Genomic DNA, 19,307 nt, shown 5'->3' on the forward strand with positions numbered 1-19,307 from the left:
AGATTCCTTTTGCTAGAGTTAAACTGCAGATGATTGCAGTTAATTAACTGTGCTCAATACTTTTATTGTTAAAAAATATAATGTTGCACATTTATTTAGAGGATGTTCAATGAGGTTGTAATCATTCCGGGTGCATTATTTGATTGTTAATACATTTACTAAGACAGTTATTAAACTATTTGTTTTTTTTTCTTTAATTGCACTAAATCCCAGCTTTTTAACCTGCAAGCATCTGAAATGAAGGCATTATCTTCAAATTGTATATCTTACTTACCTCGAGACTTGTACTGGTGCCAGAATTTATAAAAGCTTCACTAGATCCATTGCTCGAGCTTTCTAACAGCTTTCCCGAGCCCTGAAGTCACTGCATGAACGTGGGAACCTGGAAGTTTGAGTTAGATGACCTTTGAGCTCGCGCCACATACTACTTAGCATCTGCGATGAAGGAAAATGGTGTCTCACAGCCGTTCCAGCATTTTCAAGAAGATTTCAGGTCATATATGCATTATAAACTGTAAGTTGTTGTTTAAAACATAAAACGAAGCTGCAAACTATTACTTTACAACTGTTTCTCTACATTTAGATACTTGGTTCCCTATTAAGCCACAGAAATACTGTTATGCAATAACTAAATAACATTTTGTATTCAGGAGTGTGTTACATATGTTATGAAGTAAAAGAAATTAAATATGCTATACTGATGGACTAGGGTAAATTCATTATTTTGCTGTTAATAAGAACTATTTTTTAAATCTCTCATGAGTTTATACATATAAAAATTTCCCTTTAGTGGAGTCTCTGATATGAAACTGTTCTTTGTATATCCAGTAATGTTATACATTCATAGTTATGCTATTTATGTTACAGTTTCATATTTATTTGCCTGCTTCTTCACAATGTATGCATAGTTTGCTATACATTATTTCAACTGTATTACTTATTTAATACGAAAGATCAATTATGTGTTAAGTGCATTATGCATCTTTATAATACTGCTGCTGTCAATACTAGGCTATATTAAGAACATTTTGCTATATTAAGCTAGTCAGAGATTTTAAACACTGGATTGTGAATAAGATTTGGTTTTCTTTGATTTTAGACAGGATATGAATAATTAATATACAAGAGATTCTTCCTTTTTTTTTTCTTACAACTAAGAGTATAGGAAACATAGTTATATATCAAAAGTACCCTGCTGTAATTGGAGACATATTTAAGAGTAAAACATTTTATACATAAAATGGTACTACATTGTATATATCTAAGTTTATAATTTTGATGTAAGGGCAATTATAATTCACCGTTAACTATTTATAAGTACAGTATTAATGACTGAAATGTTTACTATAAAACTCACCAAGTATACTTGACTTATTATAAACTTGACATGTAAAGTACATCTTATGTTCTTTTATGTTATTAATGTATTTAGGCTAATAGACGTTCTTTGATATCTAATAAGAGAATAATTTATAGTTGAAGTTATGTTAGTCTATAACTAATCAGATTTTACTTAGGTTGTTCACACAAAGACCTATTTGTATGTTAGTAATTAGTATACAGCACCTCTTATATACTCTTTAAGGGATAATAATACATATTTCATTACATGTCATTAGTCATTGTGATATAAATCATAATTTTAATCATTAAAGAGGTTTGATCTCATACTTAATCTGTATAAGTAATTAAACAAGGGCAGAAGCATTTTGATTGATATTGACAAGAGTTTTAGGGTTTTGAAGATGGTGGTTTGGATGACATGTTCATCAAACCAGGAATTTAATATTCCATGTTTAGGATTGTGTATAGTTATACATGTTTCATTAGATATGTTTTGTTCTAAATATTTGCCCATAGCAAATTTTAAGAAAGACAATTGTACATTTAAGAATGTATTCTTATAAATGTTTATCTTTAAACGTTAATGGCCTTAACAATCCCATAAAGAGAGGAAGTCTATCTAAATATTTGAAAATGAATAAAGTAGATAGAGAATTTCTACAAGAAACCCATTTTATTAAAAAAGACTTAGATAAAATATCTTTCAATGGTTACACAATACTTGTGGAATCCCATTTTCAGGCCAAGAGAAGAGGCACTATGATACTGTGGAATAAATCTTTACCAATACCCAAAATAGTAGATACATTTTCAGAGAAGAATGATATGTTATGTGTAGTAGTGTTAGAGATAAAGAAAAGATATATTACTTTAGCCAGTTCACATTGGATACTTGGTATCGGTGCAGAAACAGCTAACAAATACTTAGATAATATCTATTAAATCTAAAGGAGACATAGTATATGCTGGAGATTTTAATTGTATTCTTACTAAAAAGGACACCACTAAAAATGATAATTTCAAATTCTCTGCTCCAGGTAAAAAACTAAAGAATTTCATTTCATTAATTCATTAAATCTTAGAGACATATATGATATAAAAGAACCAGAATCAGTAAACTAGACACATTACTTGTATAGATATGGAACACAAACAACTATTGATAAAGTGTTAATTACCAATAATCTAATTTCTAAAACTCACGAGGTTTTAATTAGTTCTTGTCCTTTGTTGGATCACAACTTAGTCAAGGTTAACATCACACCAAAAGATCTGATAGCCTGGCAAAGATTACCTGTCCATATTGTTAAATGTATTGGGTTTAAAGAATGGTTCTTAAATGAGATTAAATCATTCCTCACTATCAATGATAATAATGAGACTTCTAAGACCATTGTCTGGGACTCATTAAAATCATATCTATATGGTAAAATCAAAAACTGGTATGTAAACAAAAAAAAAAAACAATGGGATGTTGAACTAATAACATTGCAATAAAAAATTCACACACTAAGAAAAAAATTAAATATCAAAGATATTAATACAAACTCTGAACTAAAAACACTAAATACTAAGTATGTAGAAATCTTGAATCATAAAGTGGCAACAAATTTGGAGAGGCTTAAACTTCAATCTTACTCTACAAATCCAAAAAATCTGCATAGATTGGCAGTCAAATAAAAAAATAGCAAATGTAAGCTATATACAAGAAATTACTGACAATACTAGAAACACACATAGACAAGTGACAGATCTAAAAGAAATATTAGAAATATTTAGAACTCACCATGAAACATTAAACAATACTAATTCAGATTCTGATAACAGTCTGAAAGAAAATGTTTTGAATGTAAACATCAACAAAAAAGTAACAAATGAACAAAACACAAAATTGATTAAACCTATTTCATTAAAAGAACTTAAGGAAAATATTAAAAATCTTAAAAGCAATAAGGCTCCAGGAATAGATGGAATTATTGGTGAATTTTAAAAACTTCTCCCTGATGAGACTCTAAAAATTCTAGAAGCAGCTTTTGAGGAATTTAGAAAGTATGGAAACCTTTTCCCTCAAGGAAATATGCCATAATTTCACCAATTTTAAAGCAGGACAAAGATCCCAAACTAGTAACATCCTATCATCCTATCTCATTATTGAATGCAGATTATAAAATTTTCACTTCAATTCTTGAAAAAAAAAAAATCAAATCATGCCAAAATTAACAGAAGAAGATCAAACAGGCTTCATATCAAACAGGAAAGTTCAAGACAATGTCATCAAACTTCTATCTTTAATAGATTTAGCAAATAAGAAAAAGAAAGAATTGGCTATTATTAGTTTAGATCTAGATAAAGCATTTGATTCCATAACGTGGCCATATTTATATAACGTACTAGAAACATTTAATTTTTCCCAATTTTATAAAACTACTAAATAACCTATATGAAAACTCGTGTCTTACATCAAAATTGGTGCTTTCTTATCTACTCAAATCAAAATATTAAAAGGAACTAAACAAGGCTGCCTGCTCTCGCCCCTATTATTTGCCTCATCAGTGGAACCATTAGCTAATTACATAAGAAATTACACTAATATTGTTAGTTTTTCTATTAATTCATACTATACTTCTAAAATACAACTCTTCACTGACATTTTGTTAACTATTAGAAATATAGATTCTTCAATAGATCATATTATAAAATCTCTAAAAGATTTTGAAGAATCTCAGGTTTAAAATTTAACAACAATAAAACTAAATCCATACTGTTACACACAAAATAGTACCATACTGGAAAAACACAACAATTTTAACTGGAAAAATGACACATTTAAATATTTAAGATACATATAAAAACAAATTAGAAAGACATTATACATATGAATTATAATAACCTAATAACTGTGGTCAAAGAATATTTAAGCAAATGGGAAAAAATGTTTTCACTATGGAAGAAAAATTATCATTAATAAAAATGTGCATTTTACCAAAAATTCTATTTTTATTTCAATCTATAATAGTCGGACTTTCTAAAAAATTAACAGAACAACTTAACTCGCTTCTGATTAAATTTTTATGGCATCCACAGAAACCAAGAATAAGATATGACTGGCACTGCAGGGAATGGAAAAAGGGAGGTATTGCATTCCCAAATCTAGAACCTTACAGTGAATCAGCTATACTTAATATAATGAGTCAGTGGTTAAGTTATAAATACACATCAAACTGGAAGAAATTACATGAAACTATTTTACTTTCTAATCTTGATGAAACAATAAATAATGACAAGTTTACAGATAATAATAAGATGTTTTTAGTTGTATAGGACATAATCTACAAAGAAAACAAAATTGAAAGATATCCTCATTGTATTAGCTACATACTAAACAATTTTAAAATGATAATGAACAGTAACTACAAGACAAGACATCTCTTATTCTTAATGTTTCCGATAGCATTTGCAAGGAAATGTTTAGATTCATTTAATATAAGGAAAACAATGGAAATGAAGGAAAACAGTCTAACATTTTGGCATCAATTCCTTGGTAATAATAATATATATGATACAAATAGTCTTACAGCAAGATATAATTTAAATCAAAATAACTGGTTAAATATTTAAATTTTTAGAGAGCATTTAATAAATGAGCTCAAATCAAATCAAGTGCTCAATATTTCATTACATCCAAAGATAATCTCTCTTTTCTGTGAGCTGAATATGACAAACTACAATGTGGGTTTTTCATTATCTAGGATATACAAAACACTACGAGCAGACTTACAAATATAAGACGATTCTTTATGGAGTTATGCTGAAAAACGTAATAAATCAAAATGTTCAAACTGTGATAGAACCTTGACGTTAAAATCAGTTAACAACACAACCTCATCTCCTTTTTGGAAATTTTTCAATTGGAAATGTATCCATAGGAGCTACATTACTCCACATAAAGTAATGTTGATATCACGTAATAGTAGCCATAAATGTTGGAGATGTGATGAACCTTTATGCACAGACTGGGCTCATATGTTTCTTGAATGTAGAACGGTTATTCCCTTTTGGCAGGAATTTAAGGTCTTTTCAAAGGCTTTGTGGTCGGACAAATATGATATCTCAGATTCATTATTATTATTTAAAGCACCAATACCAGTACATATCCCAAAGACACAAGTGCATCTTCTCTGGTCTCTTCTTGCAATTGCAAGGAAAATTATTACATCAAACTGGAAAAGTAGAAACATCCTCTCCTTTACTGAGTTTATCTTACTGGCCAGAACTGTATGTAAAAGAGAATTGTTAACCCTTGATTTAAGATCAGCAAAAGTAACTCATAAGAAATTATCATGGATGAAACTAAACAAATTATTAGATAAGATGTAATAATACCAATGAAAATGTATGTATGTTATGGGCATTGTAAATAGTTTTGCTGTATATAGTTCTATTTTATTTTAAATTATTTAAAATTTACAGAAATCTCTTGTTTTGTTTGTTAAAATCAATAAAAACTGTTTTAAAAAAAAGCATTAGCATAGACTTCATTTATAAATATATGCTGTGCGTTTGTGTGTACACTTGTGTTTCCAATGCAAAATGTCAAAATTTGAAATGGCTTGGTATGGTGACATTAGTGAAGAAACAAAATACAATTTTAAAGCAAAATACATTTCTATGTAACATTTTTTTTGCATAAAGACAACCCTTCTTTACATTCCCATGTGAGAAGACCATGTCCCTCACACCCTGTCATCCAGAAGATTTACAACTTTGAAGAAAGGGAAATACTTGTTTTGTCGGAAAATGACTACAATACTTTATTTTTGAAGTTCTTGTGTTAGTCTCTTTGAGCATAAACAATATGGGTCTCCCATGCCTGAAAGAGATCCTGTCCTATACAATACAGTTAGATATTGTACTCATCTTCCTTGAGGTGGCTGGAGTTTCCAAGATTTAATCTAGAGTCCTCTATGGCATATTCCTTTTGAAATTGGCCTGTGTAGCACAATAAGCTTCTCCCCCAGTTGTTGCAAAAATTTCCCATGCTGGCTAGCTTCCAAAAGGTGACTGAAGATTTATTCATTTGGTCATTCATTTTAGTACTTTTTGGAAAGGGTGGGAGGATGGCATAATGGTTAAGGTGTTTACCTTACAAACACAAAGTACAGGGTTTGATTCTCACATGGGGTAATTGGCTAGACTTAAAATGGTCCACAAGGGTAGTTAGCCTAGTACTAATCTATGAACCTAAGTTCCTGGTTTTATTCCAGCCAAAACCTTTCAAAACATGTCAACTTTAATTTTATTCACAGTGTTTTAAAGCTTTGCCTCGACCTAAACTATCAAGGAACACTGAAGCATTTTTTGTTTCTGGCATGATGAACATACCAATTCTCCTTGCCACCACCATTAGACACCTAAGCCACTTATCAAAATTGAGTTGCCTGGGCTATAGTTAGGGCTGTACCCCTCTGTGTCACCGGACTGGTTAATTACATATTGAGTTTTACTGAGCCAGTTGCTCAATAATGTGGCTGATTTATTTTATGCTGGTCCCTATGCTGTTATGTCAATAAACAGTTAGTTGACCAGCACCACTGTAGATGGGCAAGGCTCAGTAGCATATTCTCCTTATTCCTATCAGTGAATACGAATTTCTAAAATACTTTTAATAGCTGTATTCTCTAAATACTCTGATTTCTCACAAATTCCATCTCTTCCTTTGAAGGAATTCTATGCCCTATACGTAGTACAGAGACGTCAAAGCATTAAACCAAGGTAGAGTGACATTAACTATCAACTACAAATCACCAAACGGCAAAAAATCAGCTGACAGAATCTCTACCAGTCAAGGTGTCCATATGTTCTCCATGCCTTTTGTTCTGCTTCTGAAGGTAAGGCATACAGTTTTGTCTTAGCATCTCAGGTTACTGTCATGCCACTTCACATAATAATAATGTGTGTCCCAGATAACAGTACGTGCCTGCTACTTATTATATAGTAAAAAAAAACATAACCCCCCCTTGGGAAGGGGAGTAATTACAGTGTTAACTCTATCTATAATACAAACAGTCCCCATGTGCAGAAGCCTATTTCCAAAATCATAAAGTCAGAACATCATCTGCTATAGCACAAATAACTAGTTACTGTGGATTACTGCAATGTTACTAAAAATAAGTAAAATTATCATATAAAATATTTTAAAATAACCACTTAAACTATTATATTATGTTATGTTAATATTATCTTATATCATATATTATATTATATTATATTGCTGAAGATTTACTGACACTTACCCCTGGTGTGAGGTATTTACAGATAATTTCTTTTCCTTTTTCTTCCAGTTTGTCATCTGATGCAATTTCATATTCTGCCTAGGAAAAATAGCAAAGGAAATTATTACAATCAATAGTGACCATTTATCAGTTATTACAGCTGTACCTCTTTCATGAGGCATTGCAGGTACAATCTGAACAAATCTTGTTTCTGAAGCAGAACTCAGTCACATCTTTAGTAAAGGTTACCTGGAATCAGTTGAGTTTATATTCATAAGATCAACTTGTAAAAAAATGATGTGAGACCACTGTGCAAATATCTACAGTAAACAGTGATGCAGAGATGTCTGTATGCAAAATGTTAATATTTATTTTAGCCTCCATATGCAAAAGCACAACACCAATACTTCTTCCCAGCTTTGTCATACATAATCCTATTCGATATGTCAGTGCTGTGAAGCTTATACATTTTAATTTCTACATTTAGCATTGCAATTACTTCTAACTGCCACTCGATGACTTCAGTATAGCACCTGCAGTAATAAAAAACAAGTATCTCACAAATATTAGTATGCCCACAAAATTAACCATCATGTATTAAATATCTGTAAGTTATTTCAGTTAGAATATATCAAGATCTTTGCGGGCTGTGGAGAAATTATGTGTGCAGACACAAGTTCCTGGGCTGCTCTCAGTATAAATCTTTCTGAATGGGTTTTCTAAAGCTCTCCACTGGAGTCATGACACTTTTAACATCAGCAATGACAGGACAAAAATGGATTTTTAACCCATCATGTATTAATTTTAACCCAGGTTTAGGATCTTCAAAAGAATATCTGCATAATGGAATAATTTTACTGCAAAGTAACCTTTTTGTAAAAAGCCTGATCTGGACTAAAATGTATAATCTTAAGATGGGCCTCCTATTTATTATTTATAATGCTAGCTTCTTATCAATCATCTATTCAGTGTTGTTTCACTTTCTTCCGCTTTATAAAACTTTACGTAATACTATCAAATAGTGACAGTACATAGTACTTCAGGTTTTCCCAGTAAAGTAGCAGTTCTATTAAATTACAGTGTAGCGCATGCATCTGTAAGTCGCTGACCCTATCACAATGCTTCTGGACATATATACAGTAAATGAAAAAAGGAGGCCAGTTATTCAACAGGTTATGCCAAGTTATAGCAAAAAATACTTCTTCTAGATACAGATATGCTGAATGCGAACTATAATCCCCAAAAATGACAGCAGAGACAAACAGCAGCCTTTACGGATGCACAGCAGTGACTTATTTTTTCTCCTGTTTAGTAGCCCACATTCAAGGAACATAGCAGGCTGCAAAAATAGTAGAAAAATATACAAGCAGACCTCAAAATGAGGAAAGAGGTAACCATAAATGTGAAGAAGGAGGTTGGTGCTTGAGTATCAGTAGAGTGTGGGTATAATAATGATCTACTAAAGGAAGGAGCTTACAAGGAGGAAGAGGAAGCTAAAAGTCAGGATGATGGATTATTGAACTTTTGTGCAAAACTGTGAAGATGCCTATTACAAGAAAGGAAATGAAAATACAAAAATGTAATCTTATAAGAGCAGATTGAGTCCTTCTCTCATCTGAACAACTTCGCAGAATTATGGTTCGATATAAGGCTTCGTCCAAGCCTGATAGCAGCTGCATATAATGAACGTGTCATAACACTACAAATGTTCAAAAAGTAAAGGGATATTCATTCTAGCTGCCTACTCCCAAGTACAAGAAGAAGAAAAAAGAAGAAAACATTAATGAAAATGTACTTACGACATCTTGAAAAATAAGAGCTAAATTTATATGTCAAAGGTGTTGTAAAGATTTCTACTGGAATCACGAATGAAATGACAGCAGATCAAAAAGACGGAAACAACCACAAAGGCACAATTAATGCATGCTAAAGTCAACTAAAAAGTTCATGACTAAAAAGTATAATTGGTATGGTATAAATGAGTCAGTCTCAATGAAGTACAAGGAAAAAGTAAGTGAGAAACCACTATACCAAAGTATAGGTGGTAAACAAAGACCAGTTATCAGTGAGTGAGGAATTATCACATTTAGCACTTGTTAAGGTACTCTTCCATTTTATAATAAACTGAGAAATGATATGGTGGCAACCTTAGAGGCCATCCCTCTTTTTCTTAGGGAAGTTTTGATTTTAAAATATTAAGAATAGTCTCTAAAAGCCTATTACCTGTTATTAGTCTGAACATTTTTTCAGATAAATATATGCAAATTAGCTCATGTGCTGCCACAATTGTCAATGCTTCCTTGTTAGCCTGCGAGTACTTCTGCATCACATCTGACAAATAACTACTATGATACACAGTACTACTATGCCTCTGTCCTCCAGGCTTCCATAGCTACAGGAACTGCGGATAACTCAATATCGGTTTCATATTCAGGATCAGAATAACACATTACCATGTCTAGATTATTACTTTTGTTTAATAAACCTAAAGTCATTTTAGCTGTTCTTAAACCCATTTAAAAGGAGTGACTTTTACATCCTATCTACATAAATTTATAGCCATCTATTCTATTGCTCACTCTCTCTCTCTCTCTCTATATATATATATATATATATATATATATATATATATATATATATATATATATATATTACCAACATGGGAAATCGATGCTCCACTTCTATGGTCACCCCCTCGTTGGTCAGGTCAGACCATAAGCTAATCACCCTTAACATCCACATCCCACCCCCACCCCACCCCCCAGTAAGGAAACCTCCATAAAAAACTTCTCCAAGGCCAACTTCATGCTACTCAAGTCAGAAGTTACAAACTTCATGACACTCATGCAGACAGGAAATGAAAGTTCGACTGCTGAGTCCTACACTAAGGCACTGTACGAGCAACATCCACTCATGCATGAATCGTGCCATCCCAAACAGAGCCAAGATACTCTCCCTCCAAAAAAAGGAAGCCAATCTGGTGGTCCCCTGCCATAAACAAACTTTACAACAAAAGGAAAAAACTGTTGCAGAAAAGAGGAAAATCCCAGGATGCAAAAAACTCCCTTACCAGCCTCAGTAAGAAGCTGAGATCCCTCATAAAATCCTCCAAAGCTAGTTACGAAAATAAAATTGCCAAAGATTCCAAAGACAACCACAAGGCATTCTATAACTATGCCAAGAATCTAAATGGCAATGCTCAGATCTGCTCTGAGCTACAACAGAATGGCATTAAATATACTGATCCCAAGGATATTGCCAATATCCTGGCAGATCGATTCAGTGCCAACTTCACCCCCTCTCACCCCTAAATAGCCCATCTCAATACTGGAAGATTGCCAAATTCCGGTAATAACGGCCACACAGGTAAAAAACGCACTCTCCACAGCTAAGAATACAGCATCCATAGGACCAGATGACATCCCGGGCTGTGTACTACATGGACTACAAAATGAACTGGCACCTCACCTAAGTGGCATGTTTAATCATACCCTTACCTCAGGCTTCATGCCCACTGAGTGGCGCACAGCTACAGTTATCCCACTCCACAAGGGGGATCCACCTTGGATCCCAGGAACTACCGCCCCATCAGTCTGACGAGCCTGATCTGCAAGGCCATGGTACGTATTATCATGGAACTTATAAACAAAGACATTGGCAGCCTTAAAACACTTGACCCCACCCAGTTTGGGTTCGTGAAGGGCTGATCGTGTCTCCTGAACCTTACTGACTTCTTCGAATCAGTGTCCAGAGCCGTGGACGAGGGTAAGTTAGTCCACACAGCCTATCTGGACCTCACCAAGGCCTTTGACACCATCCCCCACTCTGGAATCATAGATAAACTTACTCAGCTGGGCATTAATCCCTACATTACTCGATGGGTTGCCAACTGGCTTACTGACAGAACCCACAGTGTAAAAGTAGCTGACTCCAAATCCACCTCCGGACAAGTGACAAGTGGAGTACCTCAGGGTTCAGTCCTGGGACCTCTCTTGTTTAGCATCTACTTCTCTGAAGTACAGGCCAACACTAAGGGACTCTGGCTAACAAAGTTTGCAGATGATTGTAAACTGGGAGCCATTATTGAATCCACAAATTATGTGGATACTCTACAAAAGGGCCTTACAGAAACTGATGCTTGGTGCCAGAGCCATGGGCTCAAGCTCAATGCCAAGAAATGTATAGTTATCCCCTTTGGGAAAAAACATGTACCCATGAATTATCACATAGGTGGCAGTACACTAAACACCGAAAGTGTGATAAGAGACTTAGGGACACAGATGAACAGTGGTCTCACCTTCAATAACCACATCACCACAACAGTCAGGAAATCCTTCTATGTGGCACACCTCATCACTAAGGACTTTTCATCCAGAAAAAAGGAGGTCATTGTCCCACTGTACTCATCCCTCATTAGATCCATTATAGAATACAATGCCCCATTTGGTATGTACCTCTCAAGACATCTGCAACAACTGGAAAGGCCGCAGAAATACCTCACTAAAAGAATCACAGGCCTAAAGCAGATGCCCTATGCTGACCGCCTTAAAAAACTCCAGCTATACTCTGTCGCATATCATCTACTGTGAGGCGATCTCTGCTTAGCATACAAGGCCATGTCAAACCCAGAGCTGTTGGACATGCTACACTTAAAGAAATCCCAATCCCTCAGAGCCACATGCTCCAGGGATCTAAATCTTGTCATCACAATAAACAAAACATGCTGGAGGGATAGGTTCCTGACCCAGAGACGTCCCAGACTCTGGAACAGACTGCCCATACATGTCAAGCACAGCACCTCTTTGGCCCTCTTCAAAAGGACCCTTGATGACTGGATGGGAGAAAGGAAATTCACCCTGGGAATCACGTCAGTCAGGGGTCCAGGGAAGTAAATAGTGTTGGAAAGAAATAGCTAGGGAATTGTTATGGCTAGGCTTGTATAGGCCCTAGGGCCGATAGCCTAGTACCAACCTATGAACACACACACATATATATATATATATATATATATATATATATACACACACACACACATATATATATATATATACACACACACACACACATACACACACACACACACACACACACACACACACACACACACACACACACACACACACACACACACACACACACACACACTATATGCACACATCTATCTACCTGTCTATCTTTCGATCTATCTACACACACACACACACACACACACAAACACACACACAGACACCCACCCATACATGCACACACTTTTTTTTTACTGGTTCTGTTATTTACTATCCCAAGTAAATTTCGAAGCTTCTAATTTCCTTGGCTTCTGCTGGTGGTGTTAAATTGTGGATTGCCCTAACCTTACTTCAGTAGAGGGACAATTCCTTGCTCTAAAAGATTAAATCGTAAAGCTCTGACTTGTTAAATTCACATTTGTTTCCCTTCAGTGCCCACCATCTAGACATTTCTTACATATTTTTCATTGTCTTGTCATCTGTTTTCCTTATATAACTATGTCATAATTGTAATTAGTATGTATTCCTCGATTTACTTTGGGCATAACATTTTGAAAAACATTTGCCACCAAACCTACTCAAAAATTCAGCCCATTATATTTTTTTAAAATAAGATGTGTTGAGAATGCAGGCTTATGTTTAATTTTACTTTATTTTTATTTATTTATTTTGCATTTGCTTGCTGGGACATGGCACTAATCTCAGTGGGCCCTTTAAAGACACAGCCCAGGTGTGCATATCACAATGAAAGGAGAAAGAAAATGACTTACAATGTAGTACTGAGATACAGCAAATTCAGATCTATACAAACTTTAGAGATTTATACAAACTTCAGAGACAACAAATCGAAAGGCATGTTACAAGAAAGGTGGATGTGAGGGAAAGGAATCTATAGGTTGTCAGCGTGGATTCTGTTTGAGTCTTCTGTTTCAAATGAGCATAATTAAATAGCTTAATTAAGCTAGTAGGAGCGTAGGGAAAGGAGAAAAAAAGATTAGACAGTAAGGGAGATTAGAGGTGAGTAAAGATGTCAGCAGAGTTTCCAGGATGAATAAATGGCCATGAAGGAATGACTACAGATAGAAAAAATGGTGAGATTTACATGATGTGATGTGATTTGTGGCACCGACATGTGATGTGATGGGACTGGCTGCACTGGCATGTAATGTAATGAGATTGGTGGCACTGGCATGTGTTATGATTGCTGCCCATGGCATGTGATGTGATTGGTGGCACTGGCATGTGATGTGATGAGATTACTGGCACTGGCATGAAGCTTGATTAACTATGTTATTACTAAGTTTAGTTATAAACTCAGTGTAAGAATGGATTTCTCTTAGGTTGATAGTGATTCCCGGAGATAAGGGGCTAGTGTGGTGAAAGCATGATTGGTGCAATGTAGTTTACTTGCAAGTGTGATCAGAGTGGTGGTGGATTCTGATGTCTTTTAGGTTGTGGGATGAGGTTTTATGAAAGCGTTTATGTGCTAGTGGAGAGAAGTCAGGAGGAAGGGTCTTGTAGAGCAGGAAGGCCACCTCACCTTAGAAAGAGTTGTGCAATGGTGTTCTTGGTGAGATGAGTTGTAATGAAATGGCATACTTTATTGAACATGATTTGTAGGGAGCCTGTATTTTTGTTTGATGTTGTGGCAATGATGGGCAGCCTGTATTCTAGCTGGATAAGTAGAGTTCCTTTGCCTATGGCTGTTCTTGGTGGGGTTGTCATATAGATGGAGGCTTTTAGGCCAGAAAATTAGCAAGTTACTTTTCTAGTGCATTTTTTAACAATGTGGTTCTGGAAATAAAGAGTTAAGTCAAGCCATATTCCCAAGTATTTAAATGACATGGTTGTTTTTATGAAGGGGGGCTGTTTACATCTGTAATGTGAACTGTTTTATTAGCTTTGAAGTGTTTCAAGTCTGCTTCTGATTTTACTTTGGAGGAGAATAATGAGAGCTTGTGTTATAAATCCTATTCACTGAATGAATGCAGCTCATTTTCAAACTGGGTATGTATCCCAGGATATGACCAGTTAGATCTGTAGATGACCATATCATCTGCATGTGATATGACTGAAATGTGTGGTAGGTTTATTAATTACTACAGGGAAAAGAAGAGAACGTTTGCAATGATAGCTCCTTGAATAACTCCTTTAAGGAGTGGCACTGTAGTAGAAAAGGAGGATCCTAATTTCACTTTAAAGTATCTTTCGGAAAGGAAGCCTTAAAACTAGGTCTGGGATTTTTCACTAATGGCAGTTTACTGTTTTGCGTAGTAGTACTGAGTGGTAAATTAAATTGAATGTTTTTTTAAACCTATGAAGACTGTCATGATAAGATTTCCTTATTCTCTGCTGCTCAGGATTATATCAGATAGGATATGCAGACCTCTTTTGGCATTGTGTCCACCCCAGAACCCATGCTGCTTTTGAGAGAAGATCACACTGATGGATATACTCAGTGAACCGAGTCGGAATTATTTCTTCTGGGTTTACAGAAATAGTTCCAAAGTGTATGTTTGCTGGCTGGGGGTGGGGGTGGGGGGGGGTGTCTCTGGTTTCTGTTGTTAAGGAACGGGTGACATTAGATGTCATTCCAGAAGTTGGACATGATATTGTTTGTTAGATAGAGGTTATAAGTATGAACAAGGGGAGTAATTAGAAAGTTTTTGCATTGCTGGATGAAACAAAGGTAGATGTATGAACCGGGTGAAGAGTCAGTGGGAATTTAATTGTTGGGGGGGGGGTTAACTGAGGGATGGAGGTGTTAAATACTTTGGCTGTCTGGATGCAACTATCACTATTAGTACCCCGATTCAAGATCATACTTACTGAAAACTTTTTTTTCACATGTCAATATGTCACTGCTCATATGAAAAACATCATTTATGTAAAGTGTAGATTATTCGAATCACACCACTGATTTTCTTTCATTTACAGCAAAAGCTTCATAAACTAGAATACATTTTCTGGATAATGAAATGCAATTTGATGCTGAATCCCGTAGTTTATATTTGACCATATGCAGGAAACCAGCATTTATAAATACCTACATGCTTACTACTAGTTGTCACCCTGGGATCCTAATAAACAATGTTATTTAGGGTCAGGTCATCAGAGTTTCCAGACAGGTCTCGAATGACAATATTCTCTGAGAGAACTGGTACACTTAAGCAGTTGCTTATCAAGTACAATCATCATGAACAGAAAATAGATACAAAGGGGGATTCAGTAAAGCTTACACTATAATTTTTAATGTGTGCGTATTGCGACGTGTTGTGTATATGGGTGTGAAAATTTTTAGATTCAGTAAACTCTGTGTAGCTGCATGTACTCATGTGCAAATATAGAAACTTTCTTGGCATGCAAATTACAGCATAAGTAGCTGAATTTCATGCTAATGAAGCAAATAACCATGGTGGAGCAATTCAATGACCTGTAAAGGAACCATGTAGACTCCGTGTCCATTTTGGCCTTGTGTTCCAAAACTTCCCCAAACACATCCACAGCAAGGAGTCTATATAGAAACAAGAGCAAGTTAAAGTTCTTACATTTATACAGAATTGCCCTTAACATGGAACAACACACATAGACTGACTTAATTATACAGGATGCTAGAAAATTAGTGTAGCAATCATAATAATTCCTTTTAAGTGCCATAACATAAATGCAGCTTCACTCCACCACCCCCAGAATACACTTGTAAGTAATGCAGTCTGCTAAAATGTGTAAAGTGCCATGAAACAGAGTATTATACTGTAATGTATGCATATGCAGGATGTAGCTGATGGATTACAGTATTCCTCTGTTACAGCATTGGGCTCTTGTGCAGTTTCCTTGCCTACATGGCTACTAACTGTGTTGATTCTGCGCTGCCAGCACAGTGAAGATGCAAACAAGGTCAAAACTCATTAGAATTGCTGAATCTCAAAAAAGAGTGACCAAGTAAGGATGTTCACATCATGTAGCACTTCCACAGTGCTCATGTTGAATACATAGCAACAGTGACTACTAGTAATGGGGGGGTGTCAGGTTACACTTGCAGAGGTGAACATGTAAGGCTGTGAGAGGTGATAGTGCATGTAAGAATGCACAATTCGTATGTTCTGTTTCATCCTCTTTATTGTTCAATAACATGCTTCCTATCTGTCTGCAGTAATTTAAATTTTTATTTTTTAATTTTCTTCTTTGATTGCATGATGTGGCAATTAGCACAATCACAAGAAACAGACAAATGAATGGCAGGTTTCTCTTTGTTGTTATGTAAATATTCCTGTGGCAGCACATGTTGTGTTAGGGCTGGAATATATATGGTCTTGGGTTTGATACAGGGTGTGCAACCTTTCCTTCACTTTTTATGGGCCATGTTTGTGAGATATGCCAAGAATGGAGGATATATCAATTTTGCCTATGCTTATCTTATTTATGCGAAGATGCGTGGAGGTGTGGGAAGGTGCGCAAAGAGCACTAATAAGCAGGTAACAGGTCTGTTTAATAGATGCTTTTTATAGCATAAACAGATGAATTACATACTAATTAACCAATCCAACACAGTTGAGCTATTCAACAATGTACAAAGTATCCATGTAGCCTACATCCTGTTTTTTTCCTTTATTCTTCAATACCACTGGAGTAGAGACAATGACATTTTAACTGGAACAGTGCTAGGAGCTGCTGTAGTTGTTCTACATCTGCATGTGTTAGAGGCTGAAGCCAGTGCTGCTGGTGCTACTGACAAAAGGCCTAGGCCAAGAAAGAGAAGAATGTATAGGGCCAGGGTAACTTTCAATGTGCTACATGAGCTGGAGATTGTACAGGGCTACAGGGTGGACAGGGCCATATTACAAGAATTCTGTGAGCTCTGTCACCCTCAACACAGAGCCAGAACCAACCAAGGAGAACCCATCCTAGTGGAAACTAAGGTATGTGTAGCCCTTAGAATATTAGCTACTGGTACTTTTCAAGGACCAACTGGGGGCATGATCAGTGTGTTGTTGGATCAGCCTCAAGGATCCTCCATCAATTTCTGGATGCTATGCTCATGCATGCCAGTGAGCACATATTTTTCCCCATGGTTCTGAAGAGAGGGCCAACAATATACAACTCATTCACCATGTAGCACACTACTCTGAAGTACTGGGTGCCATAAACTGCACTCATGTACACATTAAGGCACCACCTGGTGAGCAGGTTAGAATCTACATTAACCACAAGGGATACCACTCCATCAACTGCCAAGTTGTGTGTAATGCCCAGGGAATTATCTTGAATGTGTGTGCTGGCAACCCTGGCAGTTATCATGACTGCTATATGTGACACACATCACAGCTGTACCAGGTGTTTGCTAGGGGGGACATCCCACAGGGCCATTTACTGGTGGATGCTGGCTATGCCCTGGAACAGTGGCTGATGACACCCATTAGATGTGCATATATACCCATGGAAGAACACTATAATGAAGCACATGCTCAAACTGTAAACATAATGGAGCATATGTTTGGGCTTCTGAAATTACGATTCCAGTGTCCAGATATATCTGGTGGAGCCCTGGAGTATAATCCGCTCACATGTACACAAATATTAACAGTATGTGCTATTCTCCACAATCTGATCCTGCAGAAACAGCTGCAGTAGGATCAGCAAGGGGAAGGAACACACATCCTCCCACCAATGCCTAGGTCACCATAGCTGCAGTCAGAGGAGGACTCGGAGGAGGAACCCCCAGCTTCTGTCCCTTTAGGTGTGCTCAGTATGCCCTTGCTTTGGCTATGCGACAATGCATAGCACATTCACTGACCTTTCTCCTACTCACATGCATACAGTAAAACTGATGCCAGGCAACATACAAAATATTTACCTCCCCATGTATTGGCTGTGTACTGCTTGCATCAGAGTCAGCCCTGAACAAAACGTGTGTCAACTGCTGCATTAGCAAGGTAAGTCCTGAATCTAGAGTATATTCTTTAATAATATTATGGGATATCCTTGTATTTCCTAATAGTACAGTAAGCAAATAAACAGTGGTGGATGTGTACAGAAAGTACCTTAACATTGACACCAGACACTTATATTACTTATATTTGTCAATTAGTAATTAGTAGGCCTCAGGCATGAAAGATTCATACAGTCACACATCTGAAGAATTCTGATGCTCCCTGCATGACATCAGTTTAGCAACATATCTTTGTACTGGTAAACTATTGAAGACAGAAGTTAGAAAGTGATGATACACGTTGCAGTTTCAGACTTAAGACTTGCTTGTGTTGTAACAGTAACTGAGATTTGCCCCTCCTCCCCCGAAAGAACAGTATCCGTGTGTTTGTGCCATCCAACTGGACTTCATTTGTTGGCAACTGCATATCATATTATTCCCAGTTAATATCCTCTCACATGCTAAGGCCACTGATGCAGAATGGCTTACACACTGTGCATGTGTTACATAACTGATGAATGATCAAGAAACACAGAAAGGTAACACAGAGCTGTATATTTGCAAGCAGAATTATGACAGGTTGTATGATCACTAACTGCTCTATGTCCAAATATAGTAAAGAGAATTAAATGTACAAATCACAGCTGATGGTTTGACAGCAGTGTACAGTCTGTTGCAGTTGGTTATGTGAAGAATGACTTTCCATTTTGTTGATGCAAAGCTGTTTGTATGGCCAAGAGGACTAATGCATCCTTC

At 35.9% G+C, this 19,307-nt stretch overlaps 1 protein-coding gene across 1 annotated transcript in view; it reads right to left on the reverse strand.

Annotated features, from left to right (window-relative positions):
- Positions 1–19,307, reverse strand: part of GRK5 (G protein-coupled receptor kinase 5) — a 1,993,659-nt gene that overhangs the window by 609,153 nt on the left and 1,365,199 nt on the right. The window contains exon 4 of the mRNA XM_044056079.1: positions 7,638–7,715. Coding sequence (XP_043912014.1) covers positions 7,638–7,715 — 78 coding nt within the window. The remainder of the gene's footprint in view (positions 1–7,637; positions 7,716–19,307) is intronic.

Source organism: Protopterus annectens, chromosome 14.part0, assembly GCF_019279795.1.
Source record: "Protopterus annectens isolate FY-2018-M chromosome 14.part0, PAN1.0, whole genome shotgun sequence".
NCBI classification, from domain to species: Eukaryota; Metazoa; Chordata; order Ceratodontiformes; family Protopteridae; genus Protopterus; species Protopterus annectens.